Here is a 27,119-nt window from a genome sequence, read left to right as displayed (position 1 = left end):
TTCTGGAGAATTCACATTCCCAAATTACAGTCTGATAGTAAGCCCTCTCTACCATGTAACCTGAAAGAAGAATGATTTCAAATGGGGCCCTGAGCAACGACAAGCTTTTGAACAAATTAAACAAGAAATAGTTCATGCCATAGCTCTTGGGCCAGTCCGGGCAGGACCAGATGGGAAAAATGTGCTGTACACCGCAGCCAGGGAGAATGGCCCTACCTGGAGTCTCTGGCAGAAAGCACCAGGGGAGACTCGAGGCCGACCCCTGAGGTTTTGGAGTCGGGGATATAGAGGATCCGAGGCCTGCTGCACTCCAACTGAAAAGGAGATATTGGCAGCCTATGAAGGGGTTCGAGCTGCTTCAGAGGTGATTGGCACTGAAGCACAGCTCCTCCTGGCACCCCGACTGCCAGTGCTGGGCTGGATGTTCAAAGAGAGGACTCCTTCTACACATCATGCAACCGATGCTACATGGTGTAAGTGGGTTGCAGTGATGACACAACGGGCTAGAATAGGAAGCCCCAATCATCCAGGAATTCTGGAAGTGATCACAGACCGGTGTCATGGTTTTACCGCAGCCGGCAGCTGAGCACCACGCAGCCGCTCGTTCACTCCCCCCGCATCGGGATGGGGAGGAGAATTGGAAGAGTTAAAGTGAGAAAACTCGTGGGTTGTGATAAAGACAGTTTAACAGGTAAAGCAAAAGCCGCGCGCACAAGCAAAGCAAAGCAAGGAATTCATTCACCACTTCCCATGGGCAGGCAGGTGTTCAGCCATCTCTAGGAAAGCAGGGCTCTGTCACGCGTAACGGTTACTTGGGAAAACAAACGCCATTGCTTCGAATGCCACCGCCCCCCCCCTCTCTTCCCCCAAGCTCCTTATAAACTGAGCATGACATCATATGGTATGGAATATCCCTTTGGTCAGTTTGGGTCACCTGTCCTGTCTGTGTCTCCTCCCAACTTCTTGTCCACCCCCAGCCATCCCGCTGGCAGGGCAGTGCAAGAAGCAGAAAAGGCCTTGGCCCCATGTAAACACTGCTCAACAATAAGTCCATAGAACAAAAACACCTCTATATTATCAGTGCTGTGTCCAGCACAAATCCAAAACATATCCCCACACTAGCTACCATGAAGAAAATCAATCCTCTCAGCTGAAACCAGGACAACCGGCCAGAAGGGAAAGATTTCGGAATTTCACCAGAGGAGGAGGTGACACGTGCTGAAGAAGCCCCACCGTACAATAAACTAACAGAAGATGAGAAGCCATATGCCCTGTTCACTGATAGATCCTGTTGCATCGTGGGAAAGCATCGGAGGTGGAAGGCTGCTGTATGGAGTCCTACATGGTGAGTTCCAGAAGCTGCTGAAGGAGAAGGTGAATGGAGCCAGTTTGCAGAGGTGAAAGCCATCCAGCTGGCTTTAGACATCGCTGAAAGAGAAAAGTGGCCAACGCTGTACCTCTACACTGACTCATGGATGGTGGCCAACGCTCTGTGGGGGTGGTTACAGCAGTGGAAGCGGAGCAACTGACAGCGTAGAGGCAAACCCATCTGGGCTGCCCCATTGTGGCAAGATATTGCTGCCTGGCTAGAGAAGCTGGTTGTAAAGGTACGTCATGTAGATGCCCAAGAGTCGGGCCACTGCTGAGGAACATCAGAACAACCAGCAGGTGGATCAGGCTGCCAAGATTAAAGTGCCTCAGGTGGATATCGACTGGCAGCATAAGGGTGAATTATTTATAGCTCGGTGGGCCCATGACACCTCAGGCCATCAAGGAAGAGATGTGACATATAGATGGGCCCGTGATCGAGGGGTGGACTTGAACATGGACGCCGTCTCACAGGTCGTCCATCAATGTGAAACGTGCGCCGCAATCAAGCAAGCCAAGCGGGTAAAGCCTCTGTGGTAGGGAGGACTATGGCTGAAATATAAATATGGGGAAGCATGGCAAATCGACTACATCACGCTCCCACAAACCCGCCAAGGCAAGCGTTATGTTCTTACAATGGTGGAAGCAACCACTGGATGGCTGGAAACATATCCTGTGCCCCATGCCACTGCCCAGAACACTATCCTGGGTCTTGAAAAGCAAGTCCTGTGGTGACATGGCACCCCAGAGAGAATTGAGTCAGACAACGGGACTCATTTTCGGAACAACCTCATAGACACCTGGGCCAAAGAGCATGGCATTGAGTGGATGTATCACATCCCCTACCATGCACCAGCCTCTGGGGAAATTGAAAGGTGCAATGGGCTGCTAAAGACTTGTATTGGGTCTGGCTGAGATGGAGTTAATTCTCCCCACAGCAGCCCTCATAGTGCTGTGCTGTGTATTGGTAGCTAGCAAACTGTTGATAACACACCAGTGTTTTGGCTACTACTGAGCAGTGCCAGCACACATCAAGGCTTTCCAACATTTCTTTTTCCCCAGCAGCAGGCTGGGGGTGGGCAAGATCTTGGGAGGGGACACAGCTAGGACAGCTGACCCAAACTGACCAAAGGGATATTCCATACCATATGATGTCATGCTCAGCAGTAAGAAACTGAGACCAGGGGGAGGAACAGGGCGGGGGCATTCGTTGTTTTTTTTGTTTTACAATGTTTGTCTTCCGGGGTAAGGGACACACTTACTGAAGCCCTACTTCCCAGGAAGTGGCCGGACATCGCCTGCTGATGGGAAGTAGAGAATAATCTTTGCTTTTTGCTTTGCTTCCGCGCACGGCTTTTTGCTTTAGCTACATTAAACTGCCTTTATCTCGACCCACGAGTTTGGGGTTGTTTTTTTTCTCCATCTTCCTTTCTCCCCTCCCTGCCTTGCTGAGGAGGCGAGTGATAGAGCGGCTCTGGTGGGCACCTGGCCCCCAGCCAGGGTCAACCCACCACAGTCCTTTTTGGCGCCCAACGTGGGGCTCGACAACGGCAGTTTAGTATTAAGAGTGCTACAGCTATAGTAGTTATTAAGTTGCAAGCTCCTGTGCAGGTCACGGGGTTTGTTAGCTGTGCTGCTTATCTCTATTTTGCTAAACTTAGGAACATGCTGATACAAACAATGGCTGCTCTGTGCTTTGGCCTAATGTTCATGATCTTACTGTGCTGGGGTAGCTATTTCGTGGGGAGGATGAAGGAACTTGGGAGCATGCTAGTACAAACAATGGTTATGTGCATGGCCCTGGCATCAATGTTATTGCTGTGCTGGGGGAGCTATCTTGTGGAGATGATGGGGGAATACATCTCTCTCTCTCTACCTGCTTTTGATGTGGATGGTTTCATTATGCAGGCTCCTAAGGTCCTTGTTCACCCTTATGTAAGCTCATTAATATTACTAATTCATACTGCTGGCATATTACGGGTGTTGTGGAGTTTGGTTTTGTCCTGGTTTAAGGGGAGACAACTTTTAAGTGAGGCAATACTGAAACGTGCCCTGAGGCAGCCAGTCCCCGGGTGGCAGGGTGTGTGGAAGGATTTGGGCAGGTTCCTAGGTCGATTATCACCTCCTATAGCCTGGGACTTCACACCTGAACAGGCAAGCAATCCCAGCAAACTGACACGCCACCTGATAGAAGGGTGTCTTGCCTACCCCAATGAAAACCAACAGCTTCTAGCACTGTACTGGGGCCTGGCCTGGGCCTATCGAGCCACAGTGCAGAACTCTCAGAGGACTGTGGTTGAGGAAGGCACCCAAACTGCAGCTGAGGACACCGTGGCTGAGATAGGGACACAAACAGTAACAGCTACAGTAATTGCCCCAGTAGTAAAAAAGAAACAGTGGACCAGGAGGTCAACAGGTCCCTATCATCGATTAGTAAGGGAAGAGGAAGAAGAGGAGGAGAGGTTTGAGCAGGAAGCTGGTCCTTCAGCAAAGAAGTGGGAGGAAGGAGTGAGAGAAATAAGACAAGAAGCAGAAACTACCCGGTCTCTGACCTCATCCGAACTTCGAGATATGCGGAAAGATTACAGCCGCCAGCCTGGTGAGCGGATTGCTGCCTGGCTGCTTCGATGCTGGGATAATGGGGCTGACAGTCAGCAATTGGAAGGCAGGGAAGCCCAACAGCTGGGATCCCTAGCTAGAAACCGAGGAATTGAGAGGGGAATTGGAAAAGAGACAGCAATTTGCAGTCTCTGGAGACGGCTGCTTTCAAGTGTGAGGGCAAGATACCCATTCAAGGAAGATCTTGTTAACTCCCCAGGAAAGTGGACCACCGCAGATGAAGGCATCCAGTACCTGAGAGAACTAGCGGTGTTGGAAGTCATCTATAGTGATCTAGATGATGAGGAGGTCTCCAAAGATCCAGAGGATGTCCTGTGCACACGGGCCATGTGGAGGAAGGTGATTCAAAGTGCCCCAGCATCGTATTCTAACAGCTTGGCAGCAATGTATTTCCCAGATATGGACACACCAACTGTGGAGAAGGTGTCTGCTTGGCTTCAGAACTTTGAAGAAAACCTCTGTACCACCTCCTCCTCCCTACGGGCCAGTACGTCGGCTGTCAGAGGTACTCCAAGAAATCAGTCATCTCCTGCTCCGGTCAGAGGGAAAGGGAGCCCCAGGCATATGCCACGTGGTACACTCTGGTTTTTCCTGCGTGACCAAGGGGAGGACATGAGGAAGTGGGACGGTGAGCCCACCTTTAAGTTGGAAGCCCGTGTTCGTGAACTAAGAGGGAAGACAGCTGTTAAGAAGGGGACACCCAAGAAGGCCATCAGTGTAGTTGCTACAGAGACACGAGAAGGCAAACAGCGATCTCCCAGACGTAAAACTAAAATCACCTCCCTTGATCCTGGTGAGGGGACATCTGGTCTGTCACCGCGAGGGTCAGACAGTGAATACTCTGACCAGGAACAGGAATAGAGGGTCCCTGCCTTCGGCCAGGAGGAGGAAAGGGATGACCGGGTATACTGGACTGTGTGGATTCGATGGCCTGGCACATCAGACCCACAGAAGTATAAGGCTTTGGTAGACACTGGTGCACAGTGTACACTGATACCATCAGGGTATAGGGGCACAGAACCCATCCGGATCTCTGGAGTGACAGGGGGATGCCAAGAACTGTCCGTATTGGAGGCTGAGGTGAGCTTAACAGGGGACAAGTGGGAGAAGCACCCCATTGTGACTGGCCCGGAGGCCCCTTGTATCCTTGGCATAGATTACCTCAGGAGAGGGTACTTCAAGGACCCAAAGGGGTACCGATGGGCTTTCGGTGTAGCCACTGTGAACACAGAGAAGATCAAACAGTTATCTACCCTGTCTGGTCTCTCAGAAGATCCCTTTGTTGTGGGATTGCTGCAAGTTGAAGAACAACAGGTGCCAATTGCTACCAGGACAGTGCACCGGCGGCAATATCGCACAAATCGAGACTCCCTGGCTCCCATCCATGAGCTGATTCATCAACTGGAGAACCAGGGAGTCATCAGCAAGACTCATTCACCTTTTAATAGTCCCATATGGCCAGTGCAAAAGTCTGATGGAGGGTGGAGGTTAACGGTGGACTATCGTGGCCTGAACAAAGTGACACCACCACTGAGTGCTGCTGTACCAGACATGCTAGAGCTCCAATATGAATTGGAGTCAAAAGCAGCCAAGTGGTATGCTACAATTGACATCGCTAATGCATTCTTTTCAATTCCTTTGGCAGCCGAATGCAGGCCACAGTTTGCTTTCACTTGGAGAGGTGTTCAATACACCTGGAATCGACTGCCCCAGGGGTGGAAGCATAGTCCTACTATTTGTCATGGACTAATCCAAACTGCACTGGAAGAGGGTGGTGCCCCTGAACATCTACAATACATCGATGACATCATTGTGTGGGGCAATAAGGCAGAAGAAGTATTCGAGAAGGGAAAAAGAGTAATTCAGATTCTTCTGAAAGCTGGTTTCGCCATAAAGAAAAGCAAGGTCAAGGGACCTGCACAAGAGATCCAGTTTTTGGGAATAAAATGGCAGGATGGACGTCGTCATGTGCCTATGGATGTGGTTAACAAGATAGCAGCTATGTCTCCACCAGCTAACAAGAAGGAGACACAAGCCTTCCTGGGCCTTGTAGGGTTCTGGAGAATGCATATTCCAGGTTATAGTCAGCTTGTGAGCCCTCTCTATCGAGTAACCCGGAAAAAGAACTATTTTGAATGGGGCCTTGAGCAACAACAAGCCTTTGAGCATATCAAACAGGAAATAGCTCGTGCAGTAGCTCTTGGACCTGTTCGGACAGGACCGGCTGTACAAAATGTACTCTACACTGCAGCTGGGGAGCATGGCCTCACCTGGAGCCTCTGGCAGAAAACAGCAGGAGAAACCCGAGGTCGACCATTAGGGTTTTGGAGCCGGGGGTATCGAGGATCAGAAGCCCACTACACCCCAACTGAAAAAGAGATCCTAGCAGCATATGAAGGGATTCGAGCTGCTTCAGAAGTTGTTGGTACAGAAGCGTCTCTTCTCTTGGCACCGCGATTGCCTGTGCTACACTGGATGTTCAAAGGAAACATTCCCTCTACACATCACGCAACTAGCACTACATGGAGTAAGTGGGTAGCACTAATCACACAGCGAGCTCGACTGGGGAAACCCAACCACCCAGGAATTCTGGAAGAGATTATGGACTGGCCAGAAGGTAGAGATTTTGGAGCACTGCCTGAGGAGGTAGCTCGTGCCCAAGAGGCACCACAATATAATGAGTTACCAGAAGATGAAAGGCGTTATGCTCTGTTTACTGATGGATCCTGTCGTGTTGTAGGAAATCATCGGAAGTGGAAAGCTGCTGTATGGAGTCCCACACGACAAGTTGTTGAGGCCACTGAAGGAGAAGGTGAGTCAAGTCAGTTCGCAGAAGTGAAAGCCATTCAGTTAGCCCTAAAGATTGCTGAACGAGAAAAGTGGCCAGTACTCTACCTCTATACTGACTCCTGGATGGTGGCAAATGCCCTATGGGGGTGGCTACAGCAGTGGAAGAAGACCAATTGGCAGCGCAGGGGTAAACCCATCTGGGCTGCTGCATTGTGGCAGGACATCGCTGCCCGCGTAGAAAACATGGCTGTGAAGGTACGTCATGTGGATGCTCACATACCCAAAAGCCGTGCCACTGAAGAACATCAAAACAATGAACAGGTAGACAAGGCTGCCAAAATTGAAGTAGCTCAAGTGGACCTGGACTGGGAGCGTAAGGGTGAGCTATTTGTAGCTCGATGGGCCCATGAAACATCAGGCCATCTAGGGAGAGATGCAACATACAGATGGGCTCGTGATCGAGGGGTGGACCTGACCATGGAGGCCATCACACAAGTTACTCATGAATGTGAAATATGTGCTGCAATCAAGCGAGCGACACGAGTAAAATCTCCCTGGAACAGAGGGCGGTGGCTGGGTTTTCGATATGGCGAGGCCTGGCAGATTGACTATATTGGGCCACTGCCACGAACACGCCAAGGCAAGCGCTACATACTCACCATGGTGGAAGCAACTACTGGCTGGCTAGAGACGTTTCCTGTAAACCATGCCACTGCCCGAAACACCATCCTAGGCCTTGAAAGGCAAATTTTATGGCGACATGGTACCCCAGAAAGGATTGAATCAGACAATGGGACTCATTTTCGAAATAACGTCATAAGCTCTTGGGCAAAGAAACACGGCATTGAGTGGGTGTATCACATCCCCTATCACCCACAAGCCTCTGGAAAGATTGAGAGATATAATGGACTGTTAAAGACTATGTTGAGGGCATTAGGTAATGGGGCATGGAAGCACTGGGATACAAATTTAGCAGAAGCCACTTGGCTGATTAATACCAGAGGATCTGCTAACCGTCCTGGTCCTGCCCAAACAAAACCCCTGCATACTGTGGGAGGAGACAAGGTCCCTGTAGTACACATGGGAAAGTGGCTGGGGAAGGCGGTGTGGATTGCTCCTCCCATGGGAAAAGGCAAACCCATTCCTGGGATTGTCTTTGCTCAAGGACCTGGGTGTACTTGGTGGGTAATGCGAAAAGATGGGGAGACCCGGTGTGTGCCTCAAGGAGATTTAACCTTGGGGTAAAATAATCTGTAATGTGAGTTGTACCTTCTAGGAAGTAATGTAGAAGGAACGACCCAAACCAATGAAGAGCAAGTTTCGCAAGAAGCCAGATGAATGCAACAACAGCCCAAAGCAAGCCGGTGTTGGTGCCCAACAACTGAACCTGAACACCCATCCTGACAGATTGGGCCCAAGTCATAGCCGGTTCATGAACATCTGGAGGAGCAGAGGAAGCTCATGGAATGGGATAATAACATCTATCTGTTAAAGGACTGGAAATAGTAGTTAATAAGAAGTAAATACAATGAAACGGTTGTAAAATATATATATATATGTATTAAAATGTGTGGAGCGTAAGCACGACACAAATGGTATGGAATAAGGGGTGGAGACTGTATTGGGTCTGGCTGAGATGGAGTTAATTCTCCCCACAGCAGCCCTCATAGTGCTGTGCTGTGTATTGGTAGCTAGCAAACTGTTGATAACACACCAGTGTTTTGGCTACTACTGAGCAGTGCCAGCACACATCAAGGCTTTCCAACATTTCTTTTTCCCCAGCAGCAGGCTGGGGGTGGGCAAGATCTTGGGAGGGGACACAGCTAGGACAGCTGACCCAAACTGACCAAAGGGATATTCCATACCATATGATGTCATGCTCAGCAGTAAGAAACTGAGACCAGGGGGAGGAACAGGGCGGGGGCATTCGTTGTTTTTTTTGTTTTACAATGTTTGTCTTCCGGGGTAAGGGACACACTTACTGAAGCCCTACTTCCCAGGAAGTGGCCGGACATCGCCTGCTGATGGGAAGTAGAGAATAATCTTTGCTTTTTGCTTTGCTTCCGCGCGCGGCTTTTTGCTTTAGCTACATTAAACTGCCTTTATCTCGACCCACGAGTTTGGGATTGTTTTTTTTCTCCATCTTCCTTTCTCCCCTCCCTGCCTTGCTGAGGAGGCGAGTGATAGAGCGGCTCTGGTGGGCACCTGGCCCCCAGCCAGGGTCAACCCACCACAAGACTACATTGAGAGCAATGGGTGGTGAGACCTTCAAACACTGGGACACACATTTGGCAAAGGCTACCTGGTTAGTTAACACTAGGGGATCTGCCAATCGAGCTGGCCCTGCCCAATCAAAATTTTCATGCCCAGTAGAAGGGGATAAAGTTCCTGTAGTGCACATGAAAAATATGTTGGGAAAAACCAGTTTGGGTTATCCCTGCTTCAGGCAAAGGCAAGCCCATCTGCGGGATTGCTTTTGCTCAGGGACCAGGGTGCACTTGGTGGGTGATGAGAAAAGATGGGGAAGTCCGGTGTGTACCCCAAGGGGATTTGATTTTGGGTGAAAATAGCCAATAAATTAAATTGCATGATGTTAATAGCTATATGCTGTATCAATGGTATGACCATAAGAATCACCCACAACTAATGAAGGATGGACTATGAAACTGAACAAAGTGCCACGATGATGGAACTAGAACTGACTTCAGCAACTAGTGCCCAGGAACTTCATTGAAAAATCACATCTTTGACATCCAGACTGTGAGCATGGACCATACCAGATACACCAGCCCTGAAAACTCCGGACGCAGCGTGCAACAATCCAGCAGCACGCACCATCTCTCCTGCTCTGAGAGACTGTAATGGCAGATGGAACCCAAAGCCATGGACTAAATGAACTCGACAGACATTTTAGAGTGATAGCCCATAGAGTAAGGCAATGAGATCTGTAAAATAATCTGGGCATGATGTAGATGGTACAGAATAAGGGGTGGATAATGTCCTGGTTTTGGCTAGGATAGAGTTAATTTTCACAAGGATCCAGGACAGGTGAGCCAAGCTGGCCGGGGGCTATTCCATACCATGTGACATCATGCTCACCATAAAAGGGGGCTAGTCGGGCAGGGGCGTGCGGCATGGCTCCGGGACAGGTTGAGCGTCCGGTGGGTCGGTCCTGGGATCTGTAAATCGTTCTCTGTTATCACCCATTGTTACTATCAGTTATCAGTACTGTTGTTGATTGTTTTCCCTCTCCCTTGCTGTCCCAGTAAACTGCCCTTATCCCAACCCTCGAGGCTTTGGCATTGTTTTTCCGTTCTCCTCCCCATCCCGCCAGGGGAGGGGTGAGTGAGCAGCACGTGGCACTTAGCTACGGGCTGGGGCTAAACCACGTCACCATCCCAGGAGGTATTTAAATTATGCGTAGATGTGGTGCTTAGGGACATGGTTTCGTGGTGGAATTGGCAGTGCCAGGTTAGTGTTTGGACTTGATGACCTTAAAGATCTTTTCCAACCAAAACAATTCTATGATTCTGTGGTGGTTTACCCTTGGCTGGACACCAAGTGTCCACCAAGCCGCTCTGTCACTCCCCACCTCAGCAAGGCAGGGAGGGGAGAAAGGAAGATGGAAAAAACAACCCCAAACTCGTGGGTCGAGATGAAGGCAGTTTAATGTAGCTAAAGCAAAAAGCTGCGCGCGGAAGCAAAGCAAAAAGCAAAAGATTATTCTCTATTTCTCATCAGCAGGCCATGTCCAGCCACTTCCTGGGAAGTAGGGCTTCAGTATGCGTACTCCTTACTCTGGAAGACAAACATTGTAAAAAAAAACAACCAATGAATGCCCCTGCCCTGTTCCTCCCCCTGTTCTCAGTTTCTTACTGCTGAGCAGACGTCATATGGTATGGAATATCCCTTTGGTCAGTTTGGGTCAGCTGTCCTGGCTGTGTCCCCTCCCAAGATCTTGCCCACCCCCAGCCTGCTGCTGAGGGGGGAATAGAAATATTGGAGAGAGAGCCTTGATGTGTGCTGGCACTGCTCAGTAGTAGCCAAAACACTGGTGTGTTATCAACAGCTTGCAAGCTACCAATATACAGCACAGCACCATGAGGGCTGCTGTGGGGAGAATTAACGCCATCTCAGCCAGACCCAATACAATCTCCACCCCTTATTCCATACCATTTGTGTCGTGCTTACGCTCCACACACTTTAATACATATATATATATATTTTAACCGTTTCATTGTGTTTACTTCTTATTAACTACTATCTCCAGTCCTTTAACAGATAGATGTTACTCTCCCGTTCCATGAGCTTCCTCTGCTCCTCCAGATGTTCATGAACCGGCTATGACTTGGGCCCAATCCGTCAGGATGGGTGTTCAGGACAGGAGTAGCAGTATGTTCAGTTGTTTGGGCACCCAACACCGGCTTGCTTTGGGCTGTTGTTGCACTCGTCTGGCTCCTTGCGAAACTTGCTCTTCGTTGGTTTGGGTCATTCCTTCTACATTACTTCCTAGAATGTACAACTCTACAGATTATTTTACCCCAAGGTTAAATCTCCTTGAGGCAACACCAGGTCTCTCCATCCTTCCGCATTACCCACCAAGTACACCCAGGTCCTTGAGCGAAGACAATCCCAGGAATGGGTTTGCCTTTTCCCATGGGAGGAGCAATCCACACCGCCTTCCCCACCCACTTTCCCATGTGTACTACAGGGACCTTGTCTCCTCCCACAGTATGCAGGGGTTTTGTTTGGGCAGGACCAGGACGGTTAGCAGATCCTCTGGTGTTAACCAGCCAAGTGGCTTCTGCTAAATTTGTATCCCAGTGCTTCCGTGCCCCATTACCTAATGCCCTCAACATAGTCTTTAACAGTCCATTATATCTCTCGATCTTTCCAGAGGCTTGTGGGTGATAGGGGATGTGATACACCCACTCAATGCCGTGTTTCTTTGCCCAGGAGCTTATGACGTTATTTCGAAAATGAGTCCCACTGTCTGATTCAATCCTTTCTGGGGTACCATGTCGCCATAAAATTTGCCTTTCAAGGCCTAGGATGGTGTTTTGGGCAGTGGCATGGTTTACAGGAAATGTCTCTAGCCAGCCAGTAGTTGCTTCCACCATGGTGAGTATGTAGCACTTGCCTTGGCGTGTTCGTGGCAGTGGCCCAATATAGTCAATCTGCCAGGCCTCGCCATATCGAAAACCCAGCCACCGCCCTCTGTTCCAGGGAGATTTTACTCGTGTTGCTCGCTTGATTGCAGCACATATTTCACATTCATGAGTGACTTGTGTGATGGCCTCCATGGTCAGGTCCACCCCTCGATCACGAGCCCATCTGTATGTTGCATCTCTCCCTAGATGGCCTGATGTTTCATGGGCCCATCGAGCTACAAATAGCTCACCCTTACGCTCCCAGTCCAGGCCCACCTGAGCTACTTCAATTTTGGCAGCCTTGTCTACCTGTTCATTGTTTTGATGTTCTTCAGTGGCACGGCTTTTGGGTATGTGAGCATCTACATGACGTACCTTCACAGCCATGTTTTCTACGCGGGCAGTGATGTCCTGCCACAATGCAGCAGCCCAGATGGGTTTACCCCTGCGCTGCCACTTGGTCTTCTTCCACTGCTGTAGCCACCCCCATAGAGCATTTGCCACCATCCAGGAATCAGTATAGAGATAGAGTACTGGCCACTTTTCTTGTTCAGCAATCTTTAGGGCTAGCTGAATGGCTTTCGCTTCTGCGAACTGACTTGACTCACCTTCTCCTTCAGTGGCCTCAACGACTTGTCGTGTGGGACTCCATACAGCAGCTTTCCACTTCCGATGGTTTCCTACAACACGACAGGATTCATCAGTAAACAGAGCATAACGCCTTTCATCTTCTGGTAACTCATTATATGGTGGTGCTTCTTGGGCACGAGCTACCTCCTCAGGCAGTGCTCCAAAATCTCTACCTTCTGGCCAGTCCATAATCTCTTCCAGGATTCCTGGGTGGTTGGGTTTCCCCAGTCGAGCTCGCTGCGTGATTAATGCTACCCACTTACTCCATGTAGTGCTGGTTGCATGATGTGTAGAGGGAATGTTTCCTTTGAACATCCGGCATAGCACGGGCAATTGCGGTGCCAAGAGGAGAGACGCTTCTGTACCAACAACTTCTGAAGCAGCTCGAATCCCTTCATATGCTGCTAGGATCTCTTTTTCAGTTGGGGTGTAGTGGGCTTCTGATCCTCGATACCCCTGGCTCCAAAACCCTAATGGTCGACCTCGGGTTTCTCCTGCTGTTTTCTGCCAGAGGCTCCAGGTGAGGCCATGCTCCCCAGCTGCAGTGTAGAGTACATTTTGTACAGCTGGTCCTGTCCAGACAGGCCCAAGAGCTGCTGCACGAGCTATTTCCTGTTTGATATGCTCAAAGGCTTGTTGCTGCTCAAGGCCCCATTCAAAATAGTTCTTTTTCCGGGTTACTCGATAGAGAGGGCTCACAAGCTGACTATAACCTGGAATATGCATTCTCCAGAACCCCACAAGGCCCAAGAAGGCTTGTGTCTCCTTCTTGTTAGCTGGTGGAGACATAGCTGCTATCTTGTTGACCACATCCATAGGCATCCTGCCATTTTATTCCCAAGAATTGGATCTCCTGTGCAGGTCCCTTGACCTTGCTTTTCTTTATGGCAAAATCAGCTTTTCAGAAGAATCTGAATTACTCTTTTTCCCTTCTCGAATACTTCTTCTGCCTTATCGCTCCACACAACGATGTCATCGATGTATTGTAGATGTTCAGGGGCACCACCCTTTTCCAGTGCAGTTTGGATTAGTCCATGACAAATAGTAGGACTATGCTTCCACCCCTGGGGCAGTCGATTCCAGGTGTATTGGACACCACTCCAAGTGAAAGCAAACTGTGGCCTGCACTCAGCTGCCAAAGGAATTGAGAAGAATGCATTGGCGATGTCAATTGTAGCATACCACTTGGCTGCTTTTGACTCCAGTTCATATTGGAGCTCTAACATGTCTGGTACAGCAGCACTCAGTGGTGGCGTCACTTTGTTCAGGCCACGATAGTCCACCGTTAACCTCCACCCTCCATCAGACTTCTGCACTGGCCATATAGGACTATGAAAAGGTGAATGAGTCTTGCTGATGACTCCCTGGCTCTGCAGCTGATGAATCAGCTCATGGATGGGAGCCAGGGAGTCTCGATTTGTGCGATATTGCCGCCGGTGCACTGTCCTGGTAGCAATTGGCACCTGTTGTTCTTCAACTTGCAGCAATCCCACAACAAAGGGATCTTCTGAGAGACCAGACAGGGTAGATAATTGTTTGATCTTCTCTGCGTTCACAGTGGCTACACCGAAAGCCCATTGGTACCCCTTTGGGTCCTTCAAGTACCCTCTCCTGAGGTAGTCTATGCCAAGGATACAAGGGGCCTCTGGGCCAGTCACAGTGGGGTGCTTCTCCCACTTGTCCCCTGTTAAGCTCACCTCAGCCTCCAATACGGACAGTTCTTGGCATCCCCCTGTCACTCCAGAGAACCGGATGGGTTCTGTGCCCCTATACCCTGATGGTATCAGTGTATACTGTGCACCAGTGTCTACCAAAGCCTTGTACTTCTGTGGGTCTGACGTGACAGGCCATCGCATCCACACAGTCCAGTATACCCGGTCATCCCTTTCCTCCTCCTGGCCGAAGGCAGGGACCCTCTATTCCTGTTCCTGGTCAGAGTATTCACTGTCTGACCCTCGCGGTGACAGACCAGATGTCCCCTCACCAGGATCAAGGGAGGTGATTTTAGTTTTACGTCTGGGAGATCGCTGTTTGCCTTCTCGTGTCTCCATAGCAACTACGCTGATGGCCTTCTTGGGTGTCCCCTTCTTAACAGCTGTCTTCCCTCTTAGTTCACGAACACGGGCTTCCAACTTAAAGGTGGGTTCACCGTCCCACTTCCTCATGTCCTCCCCTTGGTCACGCAGGAAAAACCAGAGTGCACCACACAGCATATGCCTGGGGCTCCCTTTCCCTCTGACCGGAGCAGATGACTGATTTCTTGGGGTACCTCTGACAGCCAATGTGCTGGCCCGTAGGGAGGAGGAGGTACAGAGGTTTTCTTCAAAGTTCTGAAGCCAAGCAGACACCTTCTCCACAGTTGGTGTGTCCATATCTGGGAAATACATTGCTGCCAAGCTGTTACAATATGATGCTGGGGCACTTTGAATCACCTTCCCCCACATGGCCCGTGTGCACAGGACATCCTCCGGATCTTTGGAGACCTCCTCATCATCTAGATCACTATAGATGACTTCCAACACCGCTAGTTCTCTCAGGTACTGGATGCCTTCATCTGCGGTGGTCCACTTTCCTGGGGAGTTCACAAGATCTTCCTTGAATGGGTATCTTGCCCTCACACTTGAGAGCAGCCGTCTCCAGAGACTGCAAATTCCTGTCTCTTTTCCAATTCCCCTCTCAATTCCTCGGTTTCTAGCTAGGGATCCCAGCTGTTAGGCTTCCCTGCCTTCCAGTTGCTGACTGTCGGCCCCATTATCCCAGCATCAAAGCAGCCAGGCAGCAATCCGCTCACCAGGCTGGTGGCTGTAATCTTTCCGCATATCTCAAAGTTCGGATGAGGTCAGGGACCGGGTAGTTTCTGCTTCTTGTCTGATTTCTCTCACTCCTTCTTCCCACTTCTTTGCTGAAGGACCAGCTTCTTCATCAAACCTCTCCTCCTCTTCTTCCTCCTCCTTTACTAACCGATGAAATGGACCTGTTGACCTCCTGGTCCACTGTTTCTTTTTTACTACTGGGGCAATTACTGTAGTTGTTATTGTTTGGGTCCCTATCTCAGCCACGGTGTCCTCAGCTGCAGTTTGGGTCCCTGCCTCAACCACAGTCCTCTGAGAGTACTGCACTGTGGCTCGATAGGCACAGGCCAGGCCCCAGCACAGTGCTAGAAGCTGTTGGTTTTCATTGGGGTAGGCAAGGCACCCTTCTATCAGGTGGCGCGTCAGTTTGCTGGGATTGCTTGCCTGTTCAGGTGTGAAGTCCCAGGCTATAGGAGGTGATAATCATCCTAGGAACCTGCCCAAATCCTTCCACACACCCTGCCACCCGGGGACCGGCTGCCTCAGGGCACGTTTCAGTATTGCCTCACTCAAAAGTTGTCTCCCCTTAAACCAGGACAAAACCAAACTCCACAACACCCGTAATATGCCAGCAGTATTCATTAGTAATATTAATGAGCTTACGTAAGGGTGAACAAGGACCTTGGGAGCCTGCATAATGAAACCATCCACGTCAAACCCAGGTAGGGAGAGAGAGATGTATTCCCCCATCATCTCCACAAGATAGCTCCCCCAGCACAGCAATAACATCAATGCCAGGGCCAGGCACATAACCATTGTTTGTACTAGCATGCTCCCAAGCTCCTTCATCCTCCCCACAAAATAACTCCCCCAGCATAGTAAGATCAACACTAGGCCAAAGCACATAGCAGCCATTGTTTGTTATCAGCATGTTCCTAAGCTTAGCAAAATAGAGATAAGCAGCACAGCTAACAAACCCCGTGACCTGCACAGGAGCTTGCAACTTAATAACTACTATAGCTGTAGCACCCTTAATACAAAACTGCCGTTGTCGTGCCCAACATTGGGCGTCAAAAAGGACTGTGGTGGTTTAACCTTGGCTGGACGCCAGGTGTCCACCAAGCCGCTCTGTCACTCCCCTCCTCAGCAAGGCAGGGAGGGGAGAAAGGAAGATGGAAAAAACAACCCCAAACTCGTGGGTCGAGATAAAGGCAGTTTAATGTAGCTAAAGCAAAAGGCCGTGCACGGAAGCAAAGCAAAAAGCAAAAGATTATTCTCTGCTTCTCATGTCCGGCCACTTCCTGGGAAGTAGGGCTTCAGTACGCGTACTCCTTACTCTGGAAGACAAACATTGTAAAAAAAAACAAACAATGAATGCCCCTGCCCTGTTCCTCCCCCTATCTCTCAGTTTCTTATTGCTGAGCAGACATCATATGGTATGGAATATCCCTTTGGTCAGTTTGGGTCAGCTGTCCTGGCTGTGTCCCCTCCCAAGATCTTGCCCACCCCCAGCCTGCTGCTGAGGGGGGGAAAAGAAATGTTGGAGAGACAGCCTTGATGTGTGCTGGCTCTGCTCAGTAGTAGCCAAAACACTGGTGTGTTATCAACAGCTTGCTAGCTACCAATATACAGCACAGCACCATGAGGGCTGCTGTGGGGAGAATTAACTCAATCTCAGCCAGACCCAATACAGATTCCATGAATCTATGATTCTGTTTGTGGGTATTAAACAGTGACTGAAACCAAATGCAGAGAAAGAACATACACCCATAGTCTTAGCTGGCGTGGAGTACTGTAGTAGAGTCATTAAAGGTATGCTGACTTGTGCCGGTTGAACATACAGCCCATCATATTTAGAAACACAGTATTAAAAGCAGTTATGCTCTGAAACTTAATAAAATTACAAATTGTAGTATCTCTAGTGAAATTAATGATCCAAACATATTATAGTCAAACAGAAGTCAGCCTTGTCTTGAATTCTGAAGGTCGTTTGGAGTCATAAAAATGCAGTGTTATGCTTTAGAGCTTTGAAACAATAATAAGGCAAAGGGGACATTTGGCAGTGAGGGCAAAAAAAGAGTAATCTATCCCTCCCATATTGCCATTAATTTTCTGAAAATAACCTTTGGAGAACACCTTGCCCCCAAAAAAACAAAAACCAAAACCAAAACCAAAAAAACCCTCAAACCCACCAAACAAAAACCCTAGTGACATTCATAATAAGCTGATGGCCACTAATTCCTTTTAACTTGTTCTTGTGACCAGACAGAAGAGGGTACAAAAAAAGACCCCATGGAGAAGGTGTCTCAGTTTAGACATTAGATGTTGCCCAGTCGCCAACCTGACATCCTTCTTTCCACCTGCAAACTCATAATAGGAACTGGACAAATGATGGATTTAGAGAAAAATCAGGAAGAAAAAAGAAAATAGCTTGAGTCAAGCCAAAGCAAAGTACTTTGTCTTTCTTAGTGGAATGAAGAAAAAAACCCCAACAAATAAACCCAACAAAATTCCCAGGGAAACAAAAAGTTTTTTGGAAACAAAAAAAAATTCAGATTCAAGGCAGGTTTTCTGGTTTTAGAGAAAAAAATTGTTTCAGATTATTTTGCCTTTCCATAATTGTGTCAACACCTTAATTTTTCTTCTTTTTTTAAAAGGGAAAGCAGGTTGCTTTTGAATTAACTGATTTTAATAAAAAATCTTCTAGTTTTTTAAAACTAAATCTCTCATTTTGTAGCTTTGGAAATATATTTTTTTTAACTTTAAAAAAATCCTTCATTGTCTCCTACCAAAAGCATATCTTGTATTGGACCAAATTTTCAGATAATTGTCTCACAGAAATATTTTATTTTACACTCAAGCAGCCTTCTTCCTTGTACATTGAACACTGGGACCTTACTCTATGATATTAGGATTATATATTATATATAATATATATAATATATATAATATTACATATATTAGGTTATAAAGGATTCTAGCCCAGGAGTTGGCAGGGCTCGTGGAGAGGGCTTTAAACTAGATCTGAAGGGGGAAGGGGATAGAACCAGGGGATAGAACCAGGCTTGCTAGAGATGAGCCTAGGGACACCATGTCAGAGATGGGGGTTAGACCAATAGCCCAGCTGAAGTGTAACTACATCACCAGTGACGAGCTATGGGAAGGCAGGCCACAATCAGAGGGGCTGTGTGCTAGTAAGATTCTTCAGTCTGCTCCATGAGGTGCTGGGTATGTGGAAGCACATCTGAAATACTTCTATACCAATGCATGCAGCATGAGGAACAAGCAAGAAGAGCTAGAAGCCTTGGCTCAGTCCCAGTGCTATGACATCATTGGCATAAGTGAAACCTGGTGGGAAGAGTCCTGTGATTGGTGTGCTGTTGTGTTGGTTTTGCGTGGCAAGGTTTTGGTAGCGGGGGGGCTACAGGGGTGGCTTCTGTGAGAAGCTGCTAGAAGCTTCCCCTGTGTCTGATAGAGCCAATGCCAGCCGGCTCCAAGACGGACCCGCCGCTGGCCAAGGCCAAGCCAATCAGCGCCTCTGTGATAACATATTTAAGAAAGAGAAAAACAGTTAGAGAGAGCTTTTGCAGCCAGAGAGAGGAGTGAGAAGATGTAAGAACATCTGCAGACACCAAGGTCAGTGAAGAAGGAGGGGGAGGAGGTGCTCCAGGCGCCGGAGCAAGATCCCCCTGCAGCCCGTGGTGAAGACCATGGTGAAGCAGGCTGTTCCCCTGCAGCCCATGGAGGGAGGATGAGGGGGTGTAGAGATTCCACCTGCAGCCCGTGGAGGACCCCACGCCGGAGCAGGTGGAGACACCTGAAGGAGGCTGTGACCCCGTGGGAAGCCCGCGCTGGAGCAAGCTCCTGGCAGGACCTGTGGAGCCGTGGAGAGAGGAGCCCACGCCAGAGCAGGTTTGCTGACAGGACTTGTGACCCCGTGGGGGACCCACGCTAGAGCAGTTTGCTCCTGAAGGTCTGCACCCCGTGGAGGAGACTCACGTTGGAGAAGGCCGTGAAGGACTGTCTCCCGTGAGAGGGACTCCATGCTGGAGCAGGGGAACGATGAGAGGAGTCCTCCCCCTGAGGATGACGAAGCGGCAGAAACACCGCATGATGAACTGACCGTAACCCCCACTCCCCGTCCCCCTGTGCCGCTGGAGGGGGGGCGGAGGTTGAAGCCGGGAGTGAAGTTGAGCCCGGGAAGATGGGAGGGGTGGGGGGAGGTGTTTTAAGATTTGGTTTTATTTCTCATTCCTCTACTCTGTTTTGCTTAGTAATAAATAAGATGAATTCCCTCTCTAAGTTCAGTCTGTTTTGCTCGTGATGATAATTAGAGAATGATCTCTCCCTGTCCTTATCTCGACCCGTAAGTTTTTTTTCATTGTACCTTTTCTCCCCTGTCTAATGAAAGAGGGGAGTGATAGAGCGGCTCTGGTGGGCACCTGGCCCTCAGCCAGGGTCAACCCACCACAGTCCTTTTTTGGCGCCCAACGTGGGGCTCGAGAAAATCGAGATAAGGATAGTAATTGGAAGAAGTAACGGGCAAAACATTGACTGAACGTAACTTGAGAGTGATATAGTGGTGAAGGGACTAGAGATAGATTTTGTGTGTAGATTGTCCACTCTTGTTTGGTGTTGTGATAGTGTTGTTTTGATGTTGGTGTGGGGAATTCTTTTTTTTTTCTTTTCCTTTGTTGACGTGATTAGTGTTTGTGAAGTTTTGTGTTGAATGTATATTTTAATGGTAATTCTTAAATATGTGATTCACAGAGGCGAGGGGTGGAATGTGTTGGTTTTGCGTGGCAAGGTTTTGGTAGCGGGGGGGCTACAGGGGTGGCTTCTGTGAGAAGCTGCTAGAAGCTTCCCCTGTGTCTGATAGAGCCAATGCCAGCCGGCTCCAAGACGGACCCGCCGCTGGCCAAGGCCAAGCCAATCAGCGCCTCTGTGATAACATATTTAAGAAAGAGAAAAACAGTTAGAGAGAGCTTTTGCAGCCAGAGAGAGGAGTGAGAAGATGTAAGAACATCTGCAGACACCAAGGTCAGTGAAGAAGGAGGGGGAGGAGGTGCTCCAGGCGCCGGAGCAAGATCCCCCTGCAGCCCGTGGTGAAGACCATGGTGAAGCAGGCTGTTCCCCTGCAGCCCATGGAGGGAGGATGAGGGGGTGTAGAGATTCCACCTGCAGCCCGTGGAGGACCCCACGCCGGAGCAGGTGGAGACACCTGAAGGAGGCTGTGACCCCGTGGGAAGCCCGCGCTGGAGCAAGCTCCTGGCAGGACCTGTGGAGCCGTGGAGAGAGGAGCCCACGCCAGAGCAGGTTTGCTGACAGGACTTGTGACCCCGTGGGGGACCCACGCTAGAGCAGTTTGCTCCTGAAGGTCTGCACCCCGTGGAGGAGACTCACGTTGGAGAAGGCCGTGAAGGACTGTCTCCCGTGAGAGGGACTCCATGCTGGAGCAGGGGAATGATGAGAGGAGTCCTCCCCCTGAGGATGACGAAGCGGCAGAAACACCGCATGATGAACTGACCGTAACCCCCACTCCCCGTCCCCCTGTGCCGCTGAGGGGGGGGCGGAGGTTGAAGCCGGGAGTGAAGTTGAGCCCGGGAAGATGGGAGGGGTGGGGGGAGGTGTTTTAAGATTTGGTTTTATTTCTCATTCCTCTACTCTGTTTTGCTTAGTAATAAATAAGATGAATTCCCTCTCTAAGTTCAGTCTGTTTTGCTCGTGATGATAATTAGAGAATGATCTCTCCCTGTCCTTATCTCGACCCGTAAGTTTTTTTTTCATTGTACCTTTTCTCCCCTGTCTAATGAAAGAGGGGAGTGATAGAGCGGCTCTGGTGGGCACCTGGCCCTCAGCCAGGGTCAACCCACCACAGCTGTAATGGATGGTTACAGGGTCTTCAGAAGAGACAGGCAGGGCAGGAGAGGTGGTGGGGTGACACTCTATGTAACAGAGGGGCTGGACTGTACAGAGCTGTCAGTTGGCGATGACACGGTTGAGAGCCTCTGGGTAAGGATTAAGGGACAAGCAAATAAGGGGGATGTCATTGTGGGAGTCTACTATAGACCACCCAGCCAGGACGACATCACTGATGAATTATTCTTTAAGGAACTAAGAAAGACCTCTAGATCAACTGCCCTTGTCCTTATGGGGGACTTCAACTTGCCAGACGTCAACTGGGAACACCACACAGCTGATACCAGCAGGTCCAGGAGTTTCCTGAAACACCTCGATGACAACTTCCCGGTAGAGGTATTAAAGGAGCTGTGTTGGTTTTGCGTGGCAAGGTTTTGGTAGCGGGGGGGGCTACAGGGGTGGCTTCTGTGAGAAGCTGCTAGAAGCTTCCCCTGTGTCTGACAGAGCCAATGCCAGCCGGCTCCAAGACGGACCCGCCGCTGGCCAAGGCCAAGCCAATCAGCGCCTCTGTGATAACATATTTAAGAAAGACAAAACAGTTAGAGAGCGCTTTTGCAGCCAGAGAGAGGAGTGAGAAGATGTAAGAACATCTGCAGACACCAAGGTCAGTGAAGAAGGAGGGGGAGGAGGTGCTCCAGGCGCCGGAGCAAGATCCCCCTGCAGCCCGTGGTGAAGACCATGGTGAAGCAGGCTGTTCCCCTGCAGCCCATGGAGGGAGGATGAGGGGGTGTAGAGATTCCACCTGCAGCCCGTGGAGGACCCCCACGCCGGAGCAGGTGGAGACACCTGAAGGAGGCTGTGACCCCGTGGGAAGCCCGCGCTGGAGCAAGCTCCTGGCAGGACCTGTGGAGCCGTGGAGAGAGGAGCCCACGCCAGGGCAGGTTTGCTGACAGGACTTGTGACCCCGTGGGGGACCCACGCTGGAGCAGTTTGCTCCTGAAGGTCTGCACCCCGTGGAGGAGACTCACGTTGGAGAAGGCCGTGAAGGACTGTCTCCCGTGAGAGGGACTCCATGCTGGAGCAGGGGAATGATGAGAGGAGTCCTCCCCCTGAGGATGAAGAAGCGGCAGAAACACCGCATGATGAACTGACCGTAACCCCCACTCCCCGTCCCCCTGTGCCGCTGGGGGGGGCGGAGGTTGAAGCCGGGAGTGAAGTTGAGCCCGGGAAGATGGGAGGGGTGGGGGGAGGTGTTTTAAGATTTGGTTTTATTTCTCATTCCTCTACTCTGTTTTGCTTAGTAATAAATAAGATGAATTCCCTCTCTAAGTTCGGTCTGTTTTGCTCATGATGATAATTAGAGAATGATCACTCCCTGTCCTTATCTCGACCCGTAAGTTTTACCTTTTCTCCCCTGTCTAATGAAAGAGGGGAGTGATAGAGCGGCTCTGGTGGGCACCTGGCCCTCAGCCAGGGGCAACCCGCCACAGTCCTTTTTGGCGCCCAACGTGGGGCACGAGAGACTCGAGATAAGGATAGTAATTGGAAGAGGTAACGGGCAAAACATTGACTGAACGTAACTTGAGAGTGATATATTTGTGAAGGGACTAGAGATAGATTTTGTGTGTAGATTGTCCACTCTTGTTTGGTGTTGTGATAGTGTTGTTTTGATGTTGGTGTGGGGAATTCTTTTTTTTTTCTTTTCCTTTGTTGATGTGATTAGTGTTTGTGAAGTTTTGTGTTGAATGTATATTTTAATGATAATTCTTAAATATGTGATTCACAGAGGCGAGGGGTGGAATGTGTTGGTTTTGCGTGGCAAGGTTTTGGTAGCGGGGGGGGCTACAGGGGTGGCTTCTGTGAGAAGCTGCTAGAAGCTTCCCCTGTGTCTGACAGAGCCAATGCCAGCCGGCTCCAAGACGGACCCGCCGCTGGCCAAGGCCAAGCCAATCAGCGCCTCTGTGATAACATATTTAAGAAAGACAAAAACAGTTAGAGAGCGCTTTTGCAGCCAGAGAGAGGAGTGAGAAGATGTAAGAACATCTGCAGACACCAAGGTCAGTGAAGAAGGAGGGGGAGGAGGTGCTCCAGGCGCCGGAGCAAGATCCCCCTGCAGCCCGTGGTGAAGACCATGGTGAAGCAGGCTGTTCCCCTGCAGCCCATGGAGGGAGGATGAGGGGGTGTAGAGATTCCACCTGCAGCCCGTGGAGGACCCCACGCCGGAGCAGGTGGAGACACCTGAAGGAGGCTGTGACCCCGTGGGAAGCCCGCGCTGGAGCAAGCTCCTGGCAGGACCTGTGGAGCCGTGGAGAGAGGAGCCCACGCCAGGGCAGGTTTGCTGACAGGACTTGTGACCCCGTGGGGGACCCACGCTGGAGCAGTTTGCTCCTGAAGGTCTGCACCCCGTGGAGGAGACTCACGTTGGAGAAGGCCGTGAAGGACTGTCTCCCGTGAGAGGGACTCCATGCTGGAGCAGGGGAATGATGAGAGGAGTCCTCCCCCTGAGGATGAAGAAGCGGCAGAAACACCGCATGATGAACTGACCGTAACCCCCACTCCCCGTCCCCCTGTGCCGCTGGGGGGGGCGGAGGTTGAAGCCGGGAGTGAAGTTGAGCCCGGAAGATGGGAGGGGTGGGGGGAGGTGTTTTAAGATTTGGTTTTATTTCTCATTCCTCTACTCTGTTTTGCTTAGTAATAAATAAGATGAATTCCCTCTCTAAGTTCGGTCTGTTTTGCTCATGATGATAATTAGAGAATGATCACTCCCTGTCCTTATCTCGACCCGTAAGTTTTACCTTTTCTCCCCTGTCTAATGAAAGAGGGGAGTGATAGAGCGGCTCTGGTGGGCACCTGGCCCTCAGCCAGGGGCAACCCGCCACAGGAGCTGACGAGGAAAGGTGCCCTCCTAGATCTGTTACTCGTGAACAGAGAAGGTCTTGTGGGGGAAGTGGCGATCGGTGGCCATCTTGGCTATAGTGACCATGAAGTGGTAGAATTTAAAATCTTTAGTGATAGGAGGAAAACTGCCACCAAAACTTCAACCCTGGATATGGGGAGAGCAGACTTCAGGCTGCTCAGGGAACTAGTCAGTCAGGTCCCCTGGGAAACTGCTCTTGAAGGCATCGGGGTCCATCAGTGCTGGTCAATTTTTAAGGTTCACCTCCTAAGAGCTCAGGAACAGGCGATTCCAAAATGCCGCAAGTCAAGCAGGTGGGGCAGAAGGCCGGCTTGGCTGAACAGGGATCTTCTTCTAGAGCTTAGGCAGAAAAAGAAAGTGTATGCCCACTGGAAGCAGGGTCAGGCAACATGGGAGGACTACAGGGATGCTGCTCGCCTTTGCAGGGAGAAAATTCATGCGGTCAAAGCTCAGTTAGAGTTGAAGCTGGCCAGTACTGTGGGGGACAATAAAAAGGGCTTTTTTAAATACGGTAATAACAAAAGAGGGACCAGAGAAAATATTGGCTCGTTACTCGACGAGAATAGTCACCTTACAAACAGGGACATGGACAAAGCAGAGAGGTTTAATGCCTTCTTCGCCTCTGTCTTCAACACTGATGACGGGCTCTGGGACCCCAGATGCCTCAAGTTGGAGGACCGTGACTGTGGTAATGATAAACTCCCAGCTGACCCCAAACTTGTGCGGGACTTGCTGCTCCACCTGGATGCATACAAGTCCATGGGGCCTGATGGGATTCATCCCAGGGTGCTCAGAGAGCTGGCTGATGTCATTGTGAGACCTCTCTCAATAATTTTTCAATGGTCTTGGGAATCTGGAGAGGTCCTAGTTGACTGGAAGCTGGCAAACATTGTTCCAATCTTCAAGAAGGGCAAGAAAGAAGACCCTGGTACTTACAGGCCTGTCAGTCTCACTTCAGAGCCTGGTAAAATTATGGAGAAAATTATGCTGGGAGTTATCGAAAAACACCTGAAGGACAACGCAGTCATTGGTCACAGCCAACACGAGTTCGTGAGAGGAAGGGCCTGTTTAACAAACTTAGTTTCCTTTTATGACAAGGTCACCATTCTAGTTGACCAAGGGAAGCCAGTTGATGTCATTTTTTTTAGATTTCAGTAAAGCTTTCGATACTGTCTCTCACAGCATCCTTCTGGACAAAATGTCCAGCATACAGCTTGACAAAAGCATAGTGCAATGGGTGAGCAACTGGCTGACGGGTCGGGCCCAAAGAGTTATGGTAAACGGGGTTACATCAGGCTGGTGGCCAGTCACTAGCGGGGTTCCCCAGGGCTCCATTTTAGGGCCAGTTCTTTTTAATGTTTTCATAAACGACTTGGATGTAGGACTAGAAGGTGTTGTGAGCAAGTTTGCGGATGACACCAAATTGGGAGGAGCTGTCAATTCCGCCGAGGGTGGAGAGGCCTTGCAGAGAGATCTGGACAGATTGGAGAACTGGGCAATCACCAACCGCATGAGGTTTAACAAGGGCAAGTGCCGGATTCTGCACCTGGGAAGGGGCAACCCTGGCTATACATACAGACTGGGCGATGAGACGCTGGAGAGCAGCCATGCTGAAAGGGACTTGGGGGGGGGTCTTGGTCGACAGCAAGTTGAACATGAGTCAACAGTGTGCCCAGGCTGCCAGGAAGGCCAACCGTATCCTGGGGTGCATCAAGCACGGCATTGCTAGCCGGTCTAGGGAAGTGATTGTCCCACTCTACACTGCGCTGCTGCGGCCTCACCTCGAGTACTGCGTGCAGTTTTGGGCGCCACAGTACAAAAAGGACATAAAACTATTGGAGAGTGTCCAAAGGAGGGCAACAAGGATGGTGAAGGGTCTAGAGAGGAAGACGTATGAGGAGAGGCTGAAGTCCCTTGGTTTGTTCAGCCTAGAGAAGAGGAGACCGAGGGGAGACCTCATCGCGGCCTACAGCTTCTTCACGAGGGGGAGCGAAGGGGCAGGCGCTGATCTCCTCCCTCTGGTGACCAGTGATAGAACCCGAGGGAACAGCATGAAGCTGCGACAGGGGAGGTTTAGGCTGGATATCAGGAAAAGGTTCTTCACTGAGAGGGTGGTCGGGCACTGGAACAGGCTCCCCAGGGAAGTGGTCACAGCACCGAGCTTGACTGAGTTCAAGAAGCGTCTGGATAATGCTCTCAGTCATATGCTCTGATTCGGCTGGTCCTGTGTGGAGCCAGGAGTTGGACTCGATGATCCTTATGGGTCCCTTCCAACTCAGGATATTCTGTGATTCTATGATTCTATGATTCTATCTTTAAGGTCCCTTCTCACCCAAACCATTGTATGATTCTACGGTTCTATGATTCCATGATTCTATGATTCTATGACTCTCTAACTTTCCTTTTGGATTAATCACCCAGTGTGAATGCTAATGAGCTCATGCTCCCATGAATTAGTAGCTCATCCCTCTGAAAGCAGCTCCTGAATCTGGGAAAGCTTGGAAAGCAAGACAGCTGCATTCACACAGTATTGCATCTTAGTAAAAATCCTCAGTCTGACCCCATCTTAGAATCATAGAATCATAGAATGGTTTGGGTTGGAAGGGACCTTAAAGATCATCTAGTTCCAACCCCCCTGCCATGGGCAGGGACGCATCTTCACAGAGCCATCTCAGTCTCTGCTACTATGGTCTGATTAATGCTTAGTGTGACAAAACCAACCAAGGGGTCCTTTTGAGGTGGGGGTAGGGGTTTCAGATGCAATGGCCCTTCGTCTTTGAATTTCTGCACCTATGTTTCTCTCTTACCCCTGTTCTGCAGTTCTGTGTGTGTGAATTGTTGCTTCTTCCCTGCTTGTATGAGTTTGGATGGATGGCTCAAGTTCCAGTAGCAGGGTCATATTATTAATGAGAAGAAAGCAAGCAAAGGACAGGAGTGACAAAAGGAGACAGATGGAGACTCAGAAAACAGTCTATAAAAACTTGGGATTTTTTT

The 27,119-nt window shown here is 49.9% G+C and overlaps 2 protein-coding genes across 2 annotated transcripts in view; one reads left to right on the top strand and one right to left on the bottom strand.

Annotated features, from left to right (window-relative positions):
- LOC142599342 (uncharacterized) overlaps positions 1–27,119 on the bottom strand; it is a 739,733-nt gene that overhangs the window by 558,283 nt on the left and 154,331 nt on the right.
- The window catches only part of LOC142599193 (uncharacterized), a 31,932-nt gene continuing 7,440 nt past the window's right edge, over positions 2,628–27,119 (top strand). The window contains exon 1 of the mRNA XM_075739093.1: positions 2,628–8,282. Within this exon, the coding sequence (XP_075595208.1) occupies positions 3,034–4,848 (1,815 nt within the window). The 5' untranslated portion in view covers positions 2,628–3,033 and the 3' untranslated portion in view covers positions 4,849–8,282. The remainder of the gene's footprint in view (positions 8,283–27,119) is intronic.

Source organism: Balearica regulorum, chromosome W (assembly GCF_011004875.1).
Source record: "Balearica regulorum gibbericeps isolate bBalReg1 chromosome W, bBalReg1.pri, whole genome shotgun sequence".
Taxonomy (NCBI): Eukaryota; Metazoa; Chordata; class Aves; order Gruiformes; family Gruidae; genus Balearica; species Balearica regulorum.
The sequence above is the reverse complement of the archived record's forward strand: the minus strand, read 5'-3'. Positions and strand labels throughout refer to the sequence as shown.